The 22,631-nt window shown below is 35.8% G+C and overlaps 2 protein-coding genes across 7 annotated transcripts; both read right to left on the bottom strand.

Annotated features, from left to right (window-relative positions):
- Positions 1-6,708: 6,708 nt before the first annotated feature.
- On the bottom strand, positions 6,709-12,726 carry LOC112275972 (carbon catabolite repressor protein 4 homolog 1). 5 transcript variants are annotated; one of them, XM_090246432.1, is made up of 12 exons: positions 12,461-12,726; positions 11,380-11,981; positions 10,188-10,962; positions 9,843-9,929; positions 9,619-9,702; positions 9,094-9,177; positions 8,746-8,844; positions 8,539-8,592; positions 8,262-8,353; positions 7,964-8,078; positions 7,633-7,783; positions 6,709-7,348 (listed from the first exon to the last, which is right to left on the bottom strand). In XM_090246432.1, the coding sequence occupies exons 2-12, from the start codon at positions 11,535-11,537 to the stop codon at positions 7,203-7,205; spliced, it is 1,845 nt and encodes a 614-aa protein (XP_090102558.1). In that variant the 5' UTR covers positions 11,538-11,981; positions 12,461-12,726; the 3' UTR covers positions 6,709-7,202. The 5 variants fall into 5 exon arrangements, with proteins under 5 accessions (XP_090102558.1, XP_090102557.1, XP_024362617.1 ...); XM_090246431.1 differs by having other exon boundaries at positions 12,550-12,713; XM_024506849.3 differs by having other exon boundaries at positions 12,413-12,708.
- Positions 12,727-14,049: 1,323 nt separating this feature from the next.
- On the bottom strand, positions 14,050-15,626 carry LOC112275515 (uncharacterized). 2 transcript variants are annotated; one of them, XM_024505930.3, is made up of 2 exons: positions 15,136-15,626; positions 14,050-14,745 (listed from the first exon to the last, which is right to left on the bottom strand). In XM_024505930.3, the coding sequence occupies exon 1, from the start codon at positions 15,511-15,513 to the stop codon at positions 15,172-15,174; it is 342 nt and encodes a 113-aa protein (XP_024361698.1). In that variant the 5' UTR covers positions 15,514-15,626; the 3' UTR covers positions 14,050-14,745; positions 15,136-15,171. The 2 variants fall into 2 exon arrangements, with proteins under 2 accessions (XP_024361698.1, XP_024361697.1); XM_024505929.3 differs by having other exon boundaries at positions 14,050-14,454.
- Between the last annotated feature and the right edge of the window lie 7,005 nt (positions 15,627-22,631).

Raw genomic sequence — 22,631 nt, 5'->3', positions numbered from 1 at the left:
GAATATATATCCACTAATTTTTATATGAAAAAAAATATTCAAATAAATAAAAAAAAAATCTATAGAAAAACAGATTTATGAAAAGTATACAATCTTGTATGCATTACAAAAAGAAATGAATGAAAGATTATATTTTAAGCTACGTATGAACATTTTGAATATAATGTCATATTTTTTGGACTTACAAATATGTCAATTATTTTTTAACATCTAAAAAATTATATTTATTGAAAGTTTTTAAATCATTTTTTTCTTTTTTATCTAGATAAAATCTTAATTTATTCTATGAATACATAAAAGCATGAATTTTATATTTTTTATGTATTACAAAAACTTAGAAATATAAGACTATATGCTAAAATAAAAAAAATATATAAATTTCACACAATTCAAATTAATCTCAAAGACATAAATTTCAAAAAAATAAAAATTTAATATACTCTTGTATTGCTTGGAAAGAAAAGATATTCATTCAAATCAAATATAGTATCAAAATCAGAATAGTTATTGCCAAAGATAAAAAGACTAGAAAGTCTTGAAATGAAATTAAAGACTAAAAAAACATTGACAAGATTGAAGAAGGATTCACTCTTGCCTTCATATATACTATCTAACTACGAGCTATGTACCAACATTTTGTAGGACCTCTAACATCCCTCTAATTTACAAGATAATTTTTCTATATATACTCTATATAATTAGCTTGTTCTATAAACTACTAATACATGTGAGACGTGGCTAATTTGTTGGCCAAGTTTCTAACCTATTAATCAACTATAAACATGTATAAAGTCAAATATGTGTTTATGAAGCTTCTAAAAAGCTTTGCCACAAGCTAATATCAAATCTATCTACATTTATTTTTTGCTTCATATTTTTTTTCTGGATAAATATGTATGTTTGTGATATTATCTCTCTTTTTAGGAACAAGTTCCACAAGGAGCAACAATCTTATATTGATGAAGTCTAAGATGTGGAAAATTTTATTTACCACATATTTTGATTTTGTTGCCTTTGAAAATAATTAATAGGGACTTGCAGCTAGCAATAATGTCTCATTCCAAGGCAAGAAGACTACCCTCATATTTAATCACTGTTAAGGCCTTTATAACTTTCTTCAAACAAGATATTTATAATACCATCAAGACTTGTTTCTTCTTCCAATAAAATCACCAAATATTAGGAGTCTCTTCTAAGATTGTAATATCAAACACGTTGTATCTTACCATCTATTCAAGAAAGAACATTTTGTTCTTGAAGATCTTTGTTTCTATTACGTCGTTTTGAAGGTTGTCACAATTGTAATATCTCATCTAATAAATTAACAAACAGTAGATTTTGAATTAAAATTATTGGCTATTGGTTCTCCATCTTTTTAGTACCACATATATATATATATATATATATATAAATTATAAAGAATAATACAAATTAGAATAAAATCTTCTCTAAATTGCATTTCTTTTATAGCAAAGATTTTCTTGACTCTTCATCTTGATTTTGATGGATGTCACTGATAAAAAACATCAACTTTCTTTGATGTATATATAAGATTTTTGGCTAGCTTCTATGTGCATTTATTAATATCATATCTATACTATTTACTAATATTCATATCTATATTAGTGATAAAATATAATTACTTTGTTGCAATATTAAGACTACTCGTCCTTGTGATAAGTTGGATTATCATAGGCATAGACCATTTCTTATTTGTAAACAAATCAATCCAATTGCTTATGGGTTATATCTATTAGAGTCTATCAAGACCCATCATACATTCTACATATCTCTTCTTGAGCCATATAATATATGATATAACTTCAATATTAGCAATAAATGCTCCTAGCAATACACATTTGTATTCGTCATTTGTTGTTCTTGAGCTTCTTTTAATTGTAGCTTCATTATTGTATGTGGCTCAGATAAATAATTTGACAAATCTTTCACCTTAAGATATTTAACTTTTGAAAATTCAAAAGCATCAACACAATTAAAAGAAGGTGAAGTTCAACAAAAGATTATTGTACATATCCATTGCAATGAACAACATCAATTCTATGTTCATGGTAAGATGTGATTACTTGATTGTAATATTAAGACTATTTGCCTTTATAACAAGTTTGATTATTGTAGACTTAAACAATTTCTTATTTGTGAATAAATCAATCTAATATTAAAAATATACATATTTACCTAGATTAAAACACTTAGATAGAAATAAGTAGAAGGAAGTAAATTTCATAATATCTTATGGAAAAACTTCTTAGAAGCTTTATAGATGTGGATTTGGCTTTATATATGTTTGTAGTTAATTGGTACATTGCAAACTTAACTAGAAAATTAGCCATGTATCACGCATAATTATTGGAGATGTTTCGTGAAATAAACATTCAATTTTTGACATAATATTTTATAAATTTATTAACCTTATCATGAATATATTATATATTGATCAAAATAAAATATTTATTTTTATAAAAAACTATGTTATATATTAATAACTAATTTTTATATATAATAGAATATATAGTTTTTAATTTTAAATAAATAATAATAATAATATTTAAAATAATAAATATTACATATATAATTTTTATATATTCTAAATTCAAATCTATAAAATTTTAAGATATATAGAATCTTATCATTCTTTCTTTTTGTATTCAAAAGTTTTTAGTTTTTATAAAGACAAGCCAAAAACTATAATATTTATAATATATTTAGTAATATTCAAATAAGTCTTTAATTCGTATTCTTTTGATATAATCTTTAAGTAAATTTTTTATTATTTTTTCATATGTTAATAATAGAATTAGAATAAGAAAGTCATTTATGTAATTTTTTCAATCATACAATAGCAATTTTATATCATGTTTTGTTTTTTTGAACTAAAAATTGTAAGTAAATGGTTGATGTTTAAAAATAAAAATTAAAAATGAACATGTCTTATTGTCCATTAATTAAATATATATATATATATATATATATATATAGAGAGAGAGAGAGAGAGAGAGTTGTCCTTTGGAACTATTTCAATACAATAAACATGTGATTGCATTTAAAAGTATAAAGAAGTAGGATTACTCAATATCATGATTTCTTTTTGAATGAAAATAAGAAGTTAATCACTGAAAATTAGTCTAAAAATCAAGAAGATTCCACTTTAAAATATATCAAAGTGATTTAAGAAGTAATTTATTAAAATAAAATAGACTTTATAGAAATAATGAATCCTTTTGTACAAAACCATATTATGGTGATTTTTTCCTCAGAGGTATCAACTTTAACAAATTTTGGATTTTATTCTTACTTTAACAACCCTATTAAATTTACATTCTAAAATAATTTGAAATATTGTATAGTAATTATGTTATTATTAAATTATCATTACTTTGGACTTTGTAAGACATGCAAATTTTGTTATAAATGGAAAATGATTGCTTGTAATCTATTGCATTGCACAATGAAAAAAATTGTACCAATTAAAATCAAGAATTAAAGTGATAATTAATAAATCATTTCTAAAAGCAAAATGACATTAGAAAACCTTGAAAAGATCTGCAATTTTGCATTGGAACAAATCCAAGTTAATATTAAATAGCAAGATGGAGATTATTATTTATTTATTTAGGTGTTTCCAATCATAAAACTCATACTTTCAATCACCATTCAAATAATTCCGCATGTAACAAATTCCGGACCATGAGGCGCAACACCAATGGGGAGTCAACACGTCAGCAACGCCCTCACGGCGCCATGTGGCACTCGCCACCAAACGGAGTAGAGAAATGCCACGTGGTAATAGCAAGCCAAATGACAAGTGTCGCCCGAGAGTGTTGGGGTGGGGAGGGAAGAGAATGGAGTTGCTCTCACTCAGGAATGAGCGGAGGAGGGAGGGCACACAATGCAAATAATTGCAAGTGAAAGATAAAGGAATTGTGGGAATTGAAGGATTAATTGATCTTTTCTTCTCTTCTCTTCTCTGCTTCGCACTGCGTTGTTTTGCTTTGTTTGGCTTTCATTTGCTTTGGGGTTGATTCTTTTTGTAGGGGAGGGAGGGTGTTGTGATTCCTGGGACGGCCACACTGTTGTGGCACAGCAGCATGGCAGGAAGGCAGGCCTTGATGCGCTCGGTGTGGTATGATTCTTACTATTGTCCCCCCCGCACATCCACCGAGCTTCTATGGCGCAAGTTCGCTTCCATGGGGACTGTCTCACGTGGGTGGTCGTCCGGCAGCCGTCACTCAGAGGGTGGTGCCAATAACAACAACAGCGCGAAGGAGGGGGAGGATCCGCAGGGTTCTTCTTCCGCACCCCCTGCGGTGGATGCTGATGCCAAGAGCTATGGTGGATTACAGCAGCATCCCGGCAAGGTGGCCGATAGGGCTCATGAAGAGCATGTCAAGCATGGCATTGACCAGGAGAGTATTCGAGACGTTGGATACGACATGTCCAAGGTTAGCAAACCTTCCGGCGACGAGTAATGAGCCATGCAGAATGTAGATCTACCATGTAACCCTAATTCTAGTTTCCACCCGTATTCATTTCCACACTCCGGAGGGAATCGCACAGCAGGTGCAACGTGTGCTTCAGGGCTGAGCATTGCGTAATTATCAGCGGGCAGGTGGTAGGAAGATCTGAAAATAGCCACAGCAGAAGCAGCGATGAGCTGAATGTGTTGTAAAATTGGCGAACATTTTCTCTTTCTTGGCAGATCGTTTTTTTCCTTAATGAAATGTCATTATGTCAGATTCCGCTTGGAATCGAATACAAATAGCACTTGTAGGATATATGTTCATGAGACATTTCCCTGTCTTTTTTCCAGCACAGTGCTTGAAAGTCAAGTCACCCTCAGTTCGCAGTAGAGCACATCTTGTGGTGCTTCAAATTTGCAGGATGTTCGCCTTGGAACTATCAGTGATAAAACTCGAGCTACAAAGATATTAGTTGTGAGAAATGTCTCACCAGCAATAATCTTTTTGCAGAAAATGATCATTTCTTCACATCTTCATGCTCGTCACTCTTTCGTGAGAGCTTTGCTCAGTTTCTATCTATCATCTGCCTTGTTTTGACTCTCTCGCTGGACATGAAGGTGTCAGTGTTACACTTCAAGTTAAATGTCTACACCATGGTGCATTATACTGTAGTATGTCTTCGCATTGCTGCGTTGTTCATCGTTGTGCCACTTGATGCATGCATTATCTGGATACACGCTGGAATTTTTCTGTTGTTTCTTATTCATTTGTATTCTTACATTTGTATGTGTTTTAAATATGTTGAAGTATATTACAACTTTCAGATTTATGTGTTGATATGCTGAAAATTATTATATCACATTCATTCAAACACATTTATAGATATGATCACTCTTTTTGAAAATTATGATTTAATATCTTAACATAGCCTGTGGATATAGATTTATAAATTAATTATCTAAAACTTATAACTAATAAATGAGATTATTCGAAATTCAATATTTGGTACAAATTACTAAGAAAGATTCTATGAGTACAAAAAATGATATTGAATGCAAATAAAATGTTAATGATAACATACATATGCATTAATGTTTTTGTATGCATTGTTTGATAAGTTTTTGATAAATCAATTTTTTTGGTTGAATACTTCTTTTGAAGATAAAGTAATATGTTGGCTGGCACTAATATGAAAATGAGCAATATGTAGACATTATACAAATTCTCTTGTTAGAGTAGTATAAATAGTTACTATATTAATTTGATTCCAAGGGTGTATTTTAAATTAAATAAATTAAATAATTAAGATGTTTTAAAGTTGGTGTATATATTCACTTGGTGTTACTATTTTAATACATTGAACGTCATGCCACTATATAATTGTGAAATTCTGGTATAATAAGAATGTAATTAGTTACTACTAGAGGAGAGCAATTTGTTTAATAATCACTAGAGTATTTTTTTTTTTTTTAAACAATAAAAAAAAGGATTTTTTTAATAAAGATTCTTTTGTCAAATAAATAATAAATAAAAACGTACAAATTTAACCTTGGTAAGCTATAAAAGTTTTAAAGGATATTATTAAAAATAAAAGAAATTTCATTACATATGTAGATAAATATATATATATATATATATATATATATATGCAATAACAATGGTAAATGAACTTATGAATAGAAACAACAAAAAAAATATCCCATATAGACATTGTTTTACATATATAAAACTTTTATAATAGCTAGTAATTGCACAAATGGGTATAGAGAACATTACCTCTATTTATTTTACAATGCAATTTCATTTTATTTATTTTATATTAGCAAGACATAATGTAAAGAGAAAAATCAATTTCAATCTCTCTTGGAGTAAGCATTTTCAAATTAATATCTAAATTTTGTAACATTTTCACAACATTATACGCACATAAAAGTTACTGTACATAGTCATGTAAGAACTAATGTGTTTGGAGATGATATTTTAATTGCAAGAACATCAGTATTCACACAACATTTCACAAGATCCACCACATAGAATTGGGCAGCTCAAAATTATTAACAATAAGGCATCTCCAAATTCCATAGACACCCGAATTGTAATGACATTGGTATGGACCGGTGACTAGAAAAAAAAAAAAAAAAAAAAAAAAAACATAGAATTAGAGAGTCCCCCGCACGAAAGCAAACTACACATAGTTGATGGCATTTCAGAATAACCAGCAGATACGATGGAAGAGAAAACGAAAAAGGGGCACAATTGGGCTTTGTTATTACGCAGACTGACAGCTTATTGAGCAATCAGGTACCGGTAAGAGTGAACACCCAATAGCTAGTGACCTAGCAAAATGTACATCTGCACTAGTGACTCAATTGGAGCATTCTCCAATCCAGCTACATCTCTCCTGTTGGAGGTTGCTAAAATATGTCCAAGAAACTGGTGGCAGCTACTGTGGGAGCTCAAAATCTGAACCTCATACATCAGTTCCAAATCTAAGTGGTACTTCATGTCTCTAATGATTTGAACATGCTAATTGTCAACGAACCGAAATCTTGGGGAAAATACACAACCTCAGCTGCTGTACCCTAATTTCTGGAACAGCGTGAAAGACAACCCAACGGATGAGAAATGAAGTCACAAGCAGTTGGCTGCTCAGACAAGCAGGCTATACCAAAGCTTAAGCAAACTGCAACAAGTAAAATCCGCACAAATCTTGCAGAGGTCGGTCTAGCGACGCATCCGAGGCTTGCATCGGAATTCCGCCAGTAGAGCAATATGATCTGATGACCATTCCGGAGAGGGTAACCCAGTGTCTTTGCGTAAACTGTCTTCATCCAGCAGTTCCAAGAGTGACTCCACACTAAGCGAGTCCGCTGCAGAACATTACCGTTCATCTGTCAGAATCGAACTAAAATCTAATTCACTGAAGGTATAACATCCAAAGACTTATCTCTCAAATAGATGGTTGCGTTGGTACACGGCACCAAGTCACCATCCAAAAACCGTATGAGTTGGAAGGATGTCCTCTATTAACATTTTCCAACAGCACAGAAAAATATGAACAGTAATATTGGACAGCAGTTGAAGAGCTTTCGGTTCTCTTCAATGTAATAGGACGTCCTACCACAACTGTCAGAAAAGAACATGACAATCTCACCAGTGTAGAAAATATAATCAAGCGTGCCCAGAAAATCTCGAGTACAATTTGTAAATTGTGGTTCCCAGGTGGTTGGATCCATTCGCCGCCTCTGTTTCTCTACTGTAGGACCATTTCCGATCAATCTCCCAAATTCTGCGTAAGCACTTACCTGCAAAATTCCCAAAATACTCCATTAAGCAGCTATTCAACTCTTAATTTCACATCTTTTGCATACTGAGAAAGGCTGATGGATTGACTGGTTATAACACTTTTAAATTAAGCAGTATGCGAATTTGAATTATAGTTATAATTTACTGTTCGAAAAACACTGCGAAATAAAAACATTTACCAAGGGCAGTGAATGGCAAAGTTTGCTTGCAGGCCGCAAAATGTTCAGTGGATCAACTTGCAGGTCTGGATGGGAAGGATCCACACTACCTGTTGACAACAGACAGTGAGGTGCACTGCAAAAACAGTCCCATAGGTTGGTGTTAGAACCGTATTGTTCATTCACGAGCGTACAATACAACAGCGGATCTTAAACTTGGATTCCATGTCCATCACTATATTGCCACATGGACCTTACAGCGGCCTAGCAACGTACACGAACGGATCCTCAGTATTTAGGGTATATTAGAAGCACTTGCCTGCCAGGAACAGAGTTAAAATCGCCAGCCACCAGCATGGGAATGTCTGCGCTGGCTGCTATCTTCTCAAGACCTTTGAGGAGAGTATGTACCTGAACAAAAATCAAGCCCAAATCCTCAATCGAACAGTTATACAAGAGTATTAGAGAATTCAGCAGTCGGAAATTAATCTAGACAAAGCATAGTAAAAATCACAACATCCAGTGGTTTGAACGTTATACTTCAACACATAATTGGAGCTGCGATCTGAACCAAGAAGATAGAATGATCTGCATACCTGCCAAAGCTTGACGTCCTTAAGTTCCTGGTTTGCATGAATATGTGTGTTTGCCTGTCCACAGGCAACAAGCCAACAGTACCTGAGTTAGATCCCAATCAGCTCTAAGAAATATAACGACAGGGTTTGCATGTCTCAACTCTATAATTTGACAAAAGTCGGCCTGCAGCAATGCCCTCGATATGAAAGTTATGAATATATACTCACCACACACAGAAGCTGGCCACGCTTGCCTGAAACGGCTTGAGGATCCATAAACCCTCCAGTATCACGCGCTTCCAGTACCACGATCAATGCCACATTGTCCTGCATAGGTGACAGATCATCAATTCGTAAAATATCCTTTCACGCTTTGAAGAGGTCCCGATTCATATGAAGACAGTTCTCAGTAACTCATCAATTCCATTACAGTTGAACGGCCTGGAACGAATCAAGATATCCAGTGATTATTTGGAGTCTATTTATTAGCAACAATAATAAAACCATGGATACAACAAAAACTTGAAGCTCCTAAAAGTCAAACGAGCTCCAGGTATACTCAAGGCATAAACCAACCTTCAAAAGCCTGCTCAAAGCCGCTTTTTTAGTAGATGGTATCAGAGCTTCTGACAATGACTGAGCAGCCTTGTTAAACTCCACCTGCGTAAGTGACACGGAATAGCATAATTGCTATTTGTAATCATACTCTCATTGGAAGCTTCAAATACAAATTATTCAGCCTTGGAGGAAGAAGGAGAGAGGGAGAAAAAAATAAAATAAAACAACGCGAACCACAAACATTCACAAACGACGTTTAGACCACAAGTGATGACTCCTCTCTTCCTCTCCTGTCAACACCTCTCTAAAAATAGCCAGATAAGATTCAAACCTTGTTTCTTAGACGGGACATAGACATGTAAACAGTTGATGATGGGAAGTTCGACAAATAGAAGAAACATTACTACGTTGATCACCACTACGTATCTTATCATGAGACCAGGAATCCGTCAGATGGTTTCCTTATAGATGCATCTATGCGAGTTAAAAAAAAAACAAAACAAAACAAAACAAAAAAACCAGGTTAAACCCGAATATTCATACCTCATATTTCTTCACTAATGAGAAGCGATCTCGACGGAAAAACGTTGCGCAACCATCAATAACATAAACAGAACCTGTATACACCTGCAATCCATTGCAAAATAACAAAATCACAGGTCACTCTTGGGTATAGTCCTGTAAAAGCACAAATTTTAGTAAGAATTGTTTGTTACATAAGCTTATGTTTCTAAGGACCCAACCATGAAGCACAAGACTGATCTCACCTCCCCAGTTTTCTTCTTGTAAACACCGGTGTAACCATGCTTCTCTAACTCAGGCGCATAAAAATCCTCATAATGATCACTTTGCACCTGCGGATCCAACCCAACAATACCATTCACATCATTACGATTACATCGACCTGCCCGATTAAACCTCAACGCCTCATGTATATCTACCTTGATACTACAAGTAGATGGCGATGTTACGCAAATCCAAGACCTGATCAAACAAAATTTGCGCCTGAAAAGATCAATTTTTTTCAGACAATGGAAATACACTCCTTCCAGAAAATAACAGACCAGGACCGTTGGTCTTTACTCTCAACTCCCATTCAAAGTTCAAAATACCTCCTGAAGACACAGAATGTCTGCTCGGTACGCCACAATCTCCCGTAACAGATTCTGCCTTCGATATGTCCATGCCAATGCCCATGGAGGGCAATAGCTGTACTGCTCACTGGTGGCATACAGGTCCGACAGAACATTGTACGATAGCACCGTAAAAGTCCCAGAAGTCGCTGTCCGTCCATCTGTCTCCACCAGACCCGTTCCTTCCATCGAATTTACCGTCACCAACCGCCGCGGGGTTGGAGATGGTGCAGGGATCACGCGTGATGTTTGTCTCTGATGAGGGGTTTCAGCTGGCCGCCCTGTGCTTCCGTCGATGACTACACACTCTATCTTCAGGATGTGACCTACGTCCTCCGTAGTCGGTGTGTAAGTCTTCCCCTGTCCAACTTCACACCAAACTTCACCAGCCTCCTGATCCTGGTTGTGCGATGCCATCCGAACGGGGCTAGAGAATATGGATCCATTGGAATGATTGGCCATTCGCGTAGCAGCACTACCCAGACTCCCATCCAGGGACCGAAGAGTTTTTGCCGGGTTCGAGTTGAACGTAAACGGGGATTCATCTTCTTCGAAGCCATTTTCTCGCTTGTCAGCAGCCTCCTGGTGCATAATAACATGGTGCCGCCATGAGTCTGTAAAACACTTCTGGGTGCAATGCAAGCTCTTCGACTGGGGAAGTTTTGCTTTCATGCACTGCACACATTGGAGTGTAGCAGGCTCAGACGGGTGTACACAGCAGACTAAAACCTTCTGCTCATTCTGCAGTCGATACCTGTTTCGCGTACAGAGCCAACAAATTAAGCCTTCGCCCCCATGAACGACGATTGATATTTCATAGAAGGAAAAACAATATCGTTGTGTTCACAAACAAAACAAAATACTCTGACAAAGCAGTTAATGGGCAACCTAAGTCTCGATACAACCGTGTCCACCCAGCTTCACAACGGAAACCAAAGTAAATACATGTACCTGTCTGAGACGAAGTGCTCAGCTCAAGTTTTACATTTGTCATACCAAGATTCAAATTGTAAACCAATAAATCTTGACAAAAATGTGACTACACTGACAAAGCTTCAGATTATAGAGCATAATAATTACTAACCCAAATCACGAACTATCTCCTTCTAAACCAGTATCAATGTAAGTGTTCCTCAAGAAACTGAAAGTAGATGAAGACAAGGCGAAGTACCATCGACACTGAAGGAAATAGCCGTCGATTGACGAGGCCTCGGTGACATCTTCTGGGGAAAGACTTGAATCACCCCGTCGTAAGAGCACATAGGCCGACAACTCGCAGCCTACGATGGGAATGTCGGTCGGGAGGTGCACCCGCACCACGCTCAGCATTCTTCCTCCCCGTTTATACCCCCACCCTTATCCCTAGCTCCGCTTGAGACGATGCTTAAGATTCTGCTCTTCTGCCCTTTTACTTCCAGACGAATTTCATCAAAAAGTAAATGCGATTGGGGCTGATCCGCCATCAGGCATCCCCTGGGCGCGCCAGCGTTTCCCCCTCAAAATCCTCCCTCCCACTGCTTTAGATGTTTATTCCGGAATCTGTCCGCAACAACCTCCACGGCTCGCTATAACCTAAAAATCTTGCCAAAAGTCATTTCAGTTTCCGCTACCGAGCTAGGGAAACAAAAACACCTTTTGTTTCTACACTCAAGCTTTCGTAACCAAGACATGCACTACAGGGATAGCTGTCTCTTAGCGGCGCATTGTATTACATAATAGTCTTCCAAAGATTATTGCGATGACTTCTTCATTCTTCCTTCGCTAGCTACTTGCCTGTAAATAAACCCCTAAAGTTGTTAGCGCACGCTGAAAGAAATTCCACAGACATGAATAGCAGCTAAAGCGCAAAGAGGAACAGAAAATACATGTCCTAAACCACACAAACATCTCTCGTCAAAAGAAACAAGCATCACTTTACACTCCCACCCACCCCTACCCTCCATTTCCAGTTCACTTCCTATCGAACATCGTCCCGCGGCAACCACACTTCACACAAGCTCAAAACGACACAAAAAACAAATACAATAAAATAAAAGAAACAAAAATAAAAAGAGCAAAGATACTTCCACACGGCTAAGCACCACCATTAACTGGGCGGCACAAAACTACGTGACTCGCAAGAAGAATCTTTTCAACAAACACTCCAACTCTTCTTTTTCCCACAGGCCCAAAGCAAACACAACCTCGGTGTGCTTCGGATTTACCCCACAAACAAGAGAGCATGAGTTCCAAAATTAAGTCGTCGGACGAACCCTATCCAAACAAAATCTGAGTGGAGAAAGAGGGAGGGTAGAGCGGGGGCTGGCTACCGCACCAAACAGAGAGGGATCCAAATAGGTACCAAAATGAGCGGAAAGGGGAAGGAATGATAGAAGGGCGTCGTCGCGGCGCAGGTTGAACAAAGGAAGGAATAGAACAGGGATGGCGATTCTAGAGGCCCAGAAAGAGGCGATGGCGGATGAAGGAAGAAGGGAAACGAAGCACGACGACGACGAACACGAAGACAAAAACCAAGACCCCCCCCCCCTCCAAAGCCAAGCCAAGCCAAGCCCAGCCCACAAAGAGACGATGCGTTCCCCGTTCCTGTTCCTGTTACCCTGTTCCCCGTTCCCTCCGCCTTTGTGCCGCCTCCTCCGCCATCGCAACATCTCATTCATCTTCGTGCCACATTTTCATCCTAGTAACCTGATCATCCATCCACGTGATTGCATCCATTGTTGTCGCATGTCCATCTCATTCCGTTCCATTATTTTGCAAACTTATTTATTGACCCGCTTCTAGTTAGTTTTTGAGGTCATCGTTAAATAGCGTGCTTCTTAAATGCCCCAACCCCATTATTCCTGATAACCTTAAAAAAGGAGTAACTGTCACCTCCTCCATTTTGTCGAAATAGTATCAAATTAGTGCATGTGTTGTGTTGGAGAGTAAAGGAGATAAAACAGGCACTTCTTATTCATGATTTTCCATCGACCGCAACCTGTTTCCATTGCGCGCAATAATATGGTTGACGTTGTGGATTAAGATCTCTTTGAACGCGTAAAGTTCTCTTTGAACTCAAATTCAGTGGAACAAAGAACGTTTTCAGCAAAGAGTGTTCACGATCATTCAGAAGCATACGGTGAAACAATAGTGGAATGGATTCGAGTATTTTGTAAGCCAAAATTACATGGAAGTGTTGATTTGGAATGATAAATACTACTGCAACTTAAAATTTCAATACGGCCGGATTTACATTCGTCAGTCACTCTCGCTGTTTTATGAAAACAGACAGATATTCAACATAATAAATTAATGCGTAAGCTTGTTTTGAAAAAAAAAAAAAATTGTCATGATGAAAACGTTCCGAAAACTGAAACAATGGTCAATAGCATGAACAGTTCTGGGGCTGAAGAATCAATACGTACACTTGATTCGGGAACTTAAAAATGGACTCATATATCCAAATTTTTGCACATTAGAAAAATATAGATTTGTCCACCAAATACAAGCATTGCCCAACAGTGATTTCAATGTCCAATCACAGATACTCAGTTAACAATATCTTTCAAAATGAGAGTAAAATAGTGCTCTTCAGTTCCCCAAAAAAAGAGCTCACAGTATTAGAAGTTCAGCACACAAACAAAGACATGATATATTACAAACAAAAATAAATAAATAAATAATCCAAAATTGCAAGGCATCACAAAAACAGGTTCAAGTCTAATACGATAGTCACTGTTGTTACTCTAAACGCGGATATGCGAATCCTAGGACCCTGATTCAACAAGGCATCAGCATTTTCAGCAAGTATCCAGAAATGAGTATCTCCCGATGCACTCGCAGTCAACCATGAACTCCCATAGCACTACGAGAATAAATTGCATTAGACTTCTTTTGCAAGCAATGTGAGCATTTGAGAATCACTCCCCACTCATATCCATCCGCAACTTAGGAGCTCACCTTACACAATAATCTTAACTTTACTACAAAGAGCGTCCTATGCTAGGAAATCAGTATGAGAATATACACAGATCACCTCCAGAAGTGTACTAGCCTTCAGATCTCAAGTCAGCTACATCTTCCAACTGCTTTGAATTACACAATGAGCTGCCACTTGTTGAAGCAGTTCGACAGACTTGCCACCCGTCACTTTATAGCAAATTGCAAAAGTGCCTCCTTGATACTAGATTCAGAGGAGCTTCGCTTAGCAGAGCACAAGCTCTTCGACTCGGTCGGAAGATGACAAACAAAAGCCATCTTGGGGAAACTGCTAAGTGTGACATGCAGGAGTCAAAAGTTAGACTCAGACAAAAGAAGAACTACGGGGCTATGATACGCTCAAGCTGAGGTTACACCTTTCATCACCACGCACAAAAGCCCCACTACACCTTCATAGCTCTTTGTAGTGATTACAAACCGGGACAGACAGGTAGCCAATGATTGCAATCAGACAATGGCAGAGTCCATCAACAAATCCTCAACACATGTACAAAATAGGATGCTCAATACTTCATCGTTTACAAATCAGATGTGCAGGAGAATGCACCACCTGAATGGCCTGCACCCCGTAACCAATGCTTTCAGATTTCATGCATAGTGAACTTAATACTCTCAACTCTACTTATACCGACACTCCCAATTAACAGGGAGAAAAAAAGAAAGAAAAAAAACAAACAAACCAACAAAAACCAAAGTAGAGGGGCAGTTCGGAAACCCTAAAATTACAACCAAGTCAATTGACCACCATGCACCGATACTGGCTTCATGTAATCGCCGACCATTAGCGATGACGACCTACAGCCTTCGCGCATACTACGCACGACGCTCAGGGTACTCAAAAAAATAAAAATAGAATAAAACAAACAACGGCAGTAACCTACCAACCCTAACCTCCTCAGAGAACTAAAAGGTTTAAGCTTACAAAACAGAGAGGAGAAAAATAACTCACGCAAGCTTCAGGCGCCAACATGAATGAGCCCACACCCTACTTGCAATAACGGTCCGCCTTCTTCTTCACGCGCTCATCCAAGGCAGCTTCTCGCGATTTGGCCTTCGGGATCACGTACCCAAATCTCCTGGTCTCCACAGGGAAAAGCTCTTCATACTTCTTGCTCTTCTTGCCGTCGGGGGCGTGCCCCGTTCCAGTATCAATGACATCATCCTCCGCACTCTTCTCCTGATTGCCACCCGCATCCTCGGCTTCGCCATCCTGCTTGGGGTCCTTCTTAGTCTTTTTTTTTTTTTTCTTGTCGATCGTCTTCTCTGGACCCAATCCGCCCTTAAAGCTCAGCTTTCCACCGCGCACCTTGTCGTAGGACGACGACATGGCAGGAGGGTCTTCAGTTTCCGAAGAAGAATCCAATCGAACTTCAAATTAAGCGAGGATAAACAACCAAATCGTGCCGCTCCGACCCTCAAGTCTTGAGAAGAACGGAGAAAATTGCCCTGCGCTTGTTTGCTCGCTTCACAGCCTGAGTGTGAAAGAGAGAGTGTGTGCCAGGATGGATGGATGGATGGATGGATGGATTGGCCGTGGATACATGGATGGGTGGATGGATGACTTATTGGTCTCCGTTTGGATGAAGGATGAAAGCGGATGGTTTTCGCAACGCATCAGAAAAATCTGTTCAACCCTCATCCTCACATCGTAATTGCTCAAATTTTGTATCTATTTTAGAATCAAGATATAGGATGACAAACTTAGACTTGTAATAAATAAATAAATAAATACTTATTGAACATGCATCAAAGGCAAGAGAAAGAACTATCTAATTATTTTATAGAGAAAGTAAATACATTAATACATTATTAATTTGAAATTTATCCTACCATTACATTGTTTTATCTAGACAACTTACTTAATCCAATAAAAAATAATTTATCTTTGTACTAAGAGCCACCATTAAAGATAAATATAGAAGAATGTAGCAATCAGATTGAAGACAACAACAACAACATCTCCAACAACCAATAAAGATATTTGGAATAGAAATAAAGTATGTTTTAAATGTTGGAATTGTTAGAAAAAAATTTTAAATAAAAATAAATAAATAAATAAATAAATAAATAAAAACTTTTGTGTAACTTTAGAGATATTAGTAACTTCACTAAAATATTAGGAAAATAAAAATAAAAATAAATTTTATAAAGGATTATTAACAAAGAATATGTAATATAAAGAAAAGTAAAACATTAAAGCATATAAGATTCTAAGGACAAATTTGTTTTATTAGCAATCACTTATCCAAGCAATAAAAAACTAAGACACAAATTTTACTTTTAAGATGGTTGCGTCTACCGTCTTTTGTACTTACTCTAAAATGTTTAAATTTGTTTTATTTCTACAATACTTTAATATAATTAGTTTTAAAAGAGTAACTTTAATGCAAAGAAATTAACAACAACATAAGTATGGTTATTTAAACCTAAAATCCACTATTTTTATGAATTTGATTACAAATGACCTATAAACATTATTATATAAGAACTCTTTAAACTTTGTTATTTTAGAATTATAAAGTAATAAGTGAATAGTAGCAAAGAAAAGAAATATCCTACAATTTTTATTTTAGATTATTTAATTTTTACTTTATAATTGTCAACTTAAAATATAATTTAAGAAAAATATTATTAATACATATTTTGTATAAGTTATTAAACATACTCATCTTAGTTCTAAAAAATTAAAAGTAAGACCTTAAATTAAGCATATTCACCTTATTTGTTCTTCTTAAGTTTTTATTATTAGAACAAATATAAATTTCAAATTGACTATTTTTCTTTTTTCTTTTTTCTTTTAAAATAATTGAATAACAACTCCAATTCAAATAATATAGTATCTAAATTATCATTAAAAAAAATATCTTTGATATAATTGAAAGCATTAGCTTCTTAAGCTAAGATTCTTATGATACACTCCATAAGATCAAAGATATGTACAAAGCAAGAGAATCTTGCCTCAAAAAAAATATAATTTTTTTAATCTAAAAAGCCTCATATGAGCAAAAAGCTACAACTTCTGCAATACAACATCTAATGTTCAAGATTCTTCATCTTTGTAAAATTTGACACAAGTTGTTAAATATGTATCAACGACAAGAACTCGATGAAAAAGCAATTCAGATAAGTGAGCCTTCACTCAAAGAAAGGTAAAAAAAAATATAAATAAATAAGTATGTATATTGAAAGAGAAACTGGAATGGCTATTGCCAAAAGACAAGAAAACTAGAGACCCTTGAAACTAGACTGGAAGCAAGAAAGGAGTTGACAAGAGTGAAGAAGGCTTCACTCTTGTCTCTATATATACTATCTAACTAGGGGCTACGTGGCAACGTTCTATAAGACCTCCAATATGTATTGACTTTGTAGGACACATGCCTTGACTTACAAGGCAAGTTTTTTTATGTGTAGGCCACATAGTTAGCTTGGTCTTCAAGTTAACAACATGTGTGGCACATGGCCAACTTGTTGACCACGTTTCTAATCCAAAAAGTCAATTAAAGTCACTTATGAAGTCAAAGCAGCATCTATTAAGCTTCTATGAAGCTTCTATATCAAATACTATAGAATTAATTTATTTTTACCTACTTTTACTTACTTCTACCTATTTGTATATATAATTATTGGCTTACATGAGTATGTCCGTGACATTACCCCCCCTTCTAGAGACGAGTTCCACGAGGAGCAGTCATCATATATTGAGGAAATCTATGATGTGATGAATTGTACTTGCCACATACTCTGATCTTTCTTCTCTTCGAAGATGATTGATAGGGCATCTCAACCATTGGTAGTGTCCTATACCAAGGCGGGAAGACCACCCAATTATTTGATCATTGTTAAGGCCTTCATAACTTCTTTCGAATAAAATATTTGGAACACCATCAAGAGTTGTTCCTACCTCTAGTAAAATCACCAAACATTAAGAGTCCCTTCCAAGGTCGTGATACCAAACGCATTGTATCTCGCCATCTATTCGAGGAAGAATATGTCGTTCTTAAAGATCTTTATCTCGATTGCGTCGTCTTGAAGGTTGTGACAATCATAATGTCTCATCCGGCAAGTCAGCAAATGAAGGCTCTTGAGTCAAATCCACTGGTTGTTGGTTCTCCATCTCTTGAGCGTCACAACTACAAAGAAGCTAAAAACAAGGATTGAAAGTAGAATATCATCTTGCCTAGATGTTGTTTCTTTTCTAAAGAAGATTTTCATCTTGATTTTGATGGATTTCATTGATGAAAAGCCTCTACCACCTTTGCTGCATTTACAAGATTCTTTACAAGCTCTCATGTGCATTCACTAATATCATATCCACGCCAATGGACAAGATATTCTAATTTATTTTGACGTCGCTTTGAATCCAAGACTTCTTCTACTTCAAACTTTTCAATATTATCTACTTCTATAGGAGGAGGTGGAGCTTGTCATCTTCTTGCTATGTCCACTGTCTTGTATGGTTCAAGAAGAGACACGTGGAATACTGGATGGATTTTTATTGACTCTGATATGTGTAAACAATATACAACTAGATTGATTTGTGCAGAAATAGAAAATGGTCTAAGCCTTCGATAGTCCAACTTTTCACAAAGACTAGTAGACTTGATATTGCAACAAAGTAACCATACCTTGTGACCCATGTGGAATGGTGGTTATTCCTTTCGATAGACATCCGCATTGATCTTTTGTTGTTCTTAAGCTTCTTTTAATTGCGCCTTCATCGTTGCATGTAGCTCTGACAAATGAATTGCCAAATCTTTCGTAGTAGGATTATCAACTTTTGAAAAGTCAAAAGTATCAAGTCGTAAATGATAACCATAATTAGCAAAGAAAGGTGTTTTTTTGTAGAAGAATGTACAGTATTATTCTAAGCAAACTCTGCCAATGGTAAAAAAGTTGTCCAATCATCTTGTTAGTAGTTAATGGTACATCTTAAATATTGCTCCAAAACTTGATTAACACGATCCGTTTGTCCATCAATTTGAGGATGGAATATCGAAGATAGTTTTATATCCATTTTTAGAATCTTGAAAAGAGTCCGCCAAAATCTTAATACAAATTGAGTTCCCCTATCTGATATAATATCCTTGGGTAATCCATGATAGCGATAGATATTATCAAGAAAGAGCTTAGTTGTTTCTTTACATGTGATAGATTTTGTACATGGTACAAAATATACCATCTTGGTAAAACAATCTAGTATAACAAATATAGAATCATAAGAACCTGAGATTGGAAGATCCGTGATGAAGTCCATAGAAACAAAAGACCATGGTTGTTTTAGAATGGGTAATGGCTGAAGAAGTCCAAAAGATCGATGACGAGGAGTTTTTAATCTTGAGCAAACATCACATGATTGTACAAAATCTTTGACTGCCTTCCACATTTGAGGCCACCAAAAATTCTTAGATATCAGCTCCAAAGTCTTATTGTACCTAAAATGTCCTATTGTTGAGAAGTTGTGACAAGCTTGAAGAATACATAAATGTACTTCTCCTTCTGGAATATATAGGTGTCCTTCGAAATAGAGTAGGTTGTTCTTGAACTCAAATTTAGAGGAATCATGAGATTTACAAGAATTATTCTTAATATCATAAATAAGAAGGTCTGAAGATATACCTAACTGGACTTGCTTGAGAAGAGTTAAATCAACAGTCAATGTTGATTTTATTGCTTGAAGATGAAATTACTCGGGCTTTGAGAGAACTGTTCTTCGTTGCTCAAAAGCTTCATCTCCTTCTTTTGGTGCAAGATAAGAATGTCTAGACAAGGCATCAGACAAACCTTCTTATTTTTCTGGCCAATAAGTGATGATGAATTCGAATCTTGATAAAGACATGCTCCAACAAGCTTGACGACGATTTAATATGCATGCTGACATGAAATACTTGAGGTTTTTGTGATCCGTATATATGGTGACTGGACTAGAAGCACCTTCTAGATAATGACGCCATTCTTGAAAAGAATGCATAATTGCAAGAAGTTCTTTGTCATAGATCTCATAATTGATTTCTGCTATTGAGAATTTTTTTGAATAAAAGTCTATTGGATAAAGTTTGTCATTTGTTCCCATTTGTGACAAAACCACACTCAGAGCAAAGTCTGATGCATCTGTTTCCATAAAGAACGCTTTGAAAAAATCAACACGATATAAGATTGGTGTAGAAACAAACGCTGTCTTCAAAGATTCAAAAGCAACTTCCGCTTCTTGATTCCATTGGAGTTTATCTTTACAAGTCAAATGTGTAAGTGGAGCTGCAACTTGAGAGAAGTCTTTGATGAAGATCCGATAGTAGTTGACAAATTCCAAAAAGCATTGGACATCTCTTACCGTTTTTGAGATCTTCCAATATATAATAGCTGAACTTTCTTAGGATCCATCATAAGTCCATCATTTGAAATGATGTAACCTAAGAAATCGACTTCAGTAGTGTAGAATACATATTTTTTTATCTTGGCATAGAGTCCCGCATCTCTTAATTTTTATAACACATGACGAACATGAAGTTCATGTTCTTTTAGATTCTTAGAATAGATCAAGATGTCGTCTAGATAACAGACCACAAAATCGTCCAAAAACTCTCAAAAAACATCATTCATTAGATGTTGAAAAGCTGCTAGTGCATTTGTAAGTCCAAAAGGCATGACATTGTATTCAAAATGTCCATACTTAGTTCGAAATGCAGTCTTCCATTCATCTCCTTCTTTGATGCGTACAGATTGTATGTTCCCCGGAGATCTATTTTTGTATAGATCTTAGCTTGATTTAGCTGATCAAGAAGTCCAGATATTAAAGGTAGTGGATACCTATTCTTGATGGTAATCTTGTTGAGTCCTTGGTAATCAACACACATCTGCAATGATCCATCTTTTTTCTTCACAAATAGAATTGTTGCTCCTGCCGGAGATTTAGAATGGCGTATGAAATTCTTGGCTAGATTTTCTTCAATATACTCCTTGAGTTCAGTCAATTCATTTTGTGATAAACTATAGATTGGTTCGAATGGCAATTGTACTCCTTCTTGAAGGTCAATTGAGCAATCATAGAGACAATGTTTTGGGAGTGTATCCACATTTTTTTTTTCAAATACATCTTGAAATTCTTGATATTGGCTTGGAATGCCACTTGAAGTCTTTCCACCAATAGAAACAGGTGTGGCATAAATAATATATGGTGATTCTTTCATAGCAACATACAAGAAAGCTTTTGCACCTATAAACACGGGTTTAATTGAACTGGACTTATGACTCTCTACTTGATTAATTACATTTTTAGTTATACTTTTAGAGAACGTAAGAGTTCGAGAAATCCAATCTATTTGAAGGTTGTATTTTTTTAACCACGATAAACCTAAAATGATTAGATTAGAGGGAGATCTAATGATATTAAATACTACAAAGCTATTATGACCATTGATTATTACTTCTATAGGAAGGGTTTCATGAGTAATATCTCCAGAAGACAATGGACGACCATCTATAACTTTTACATGAACAGGTTTAGTTTCTTTACTAAAGATATGATATGTCTTTTAGTAAATTCTTCATTGAAGAAACATGTTGAGGCTTTTGAATCTAACAAGGCAGAAGCTTTGTAATGTTTAGGTTCTAAAATAATATTTAATATAAAACAAAGAGAGGGCTCTGAGGAGAGAATAGGACCTTTACTAGATGTTGTACAAGGTTCCAGTCGCACAGTCCCTATTGTAGCTGGACAAACTTGTTTTCTGACATATTGTCTTCTTTCACAGCCATATTCCTCATTTTGTGGTTGCGTCGTTTCTTTTGACAATGTTGAGTAGTATTTTTTGGTTTTCTACAATATAAATATAATCCTTCTTGACGACGACGAGTCTTTTTTTGCTCAGTAAGAAGTTTGAAACGTATTGTATCAATTTACATATCCTCTACTTCCGAATGTATGTGTTGAAGAGGTATCGGTGTTGCCATTGAATTATAGTAATATTGAGGTCTACTTGTACGATTCTCAGATTGAAATTCAAAAAGGCGATGTCGCACTTCACAGCAAAGTCAATTGCTTGACTCAATGTTTGAGGATCAGGTAAGTTGAGCATTAATTTTTTTTACCTCATATTGGAATCCGTAGAGAATTTGGCTAATAAGTGCAGCATCATCCTACTTGATATCAGTTGCAAGTTGTCGAAATTGTGAAGCATACAATGTTACTGATCGATTGTCTTGTCGTAAAATATAGATCTTATTGGTCGTAATACGAATTGTATTATGTTCTCTATACATGGATCGAAACTCCGTCAGAAAAGCCTCTAGATTATTCAATATTAGATCTCGTCATTCAAGAAAAGATGAAAACCACGATAGTGCTTAACTTGAAAAAAGCGCACCAATGAATCTAACTTGCGATCCTAGAGTTGGATAGCTTTGGGGTTGAAGTTCAATTACAAGTTGCACTTGATTGATAAATCCTTG

This window comes from Physcomitrium patens, chromosome 23 (genome assembly GCF_059467195.1).
Source record: "Physcomitrium patens ecotype Gransden chromosome 23, ASM5946719v1, whole genome shotgun sequence".
In the NCBI taxonomy this organism is placed as follows: Eukaryota; Viridiplantae; Streptophyta; class Bryopsida; order Funariales; family Funariaceae; genus Physcomitrium; species Physcomitrium patens.
Note: the sequence above shows the minus strand (reverse complement) of the source record. Positions and strands in the feature narration are given on the sequence as shown.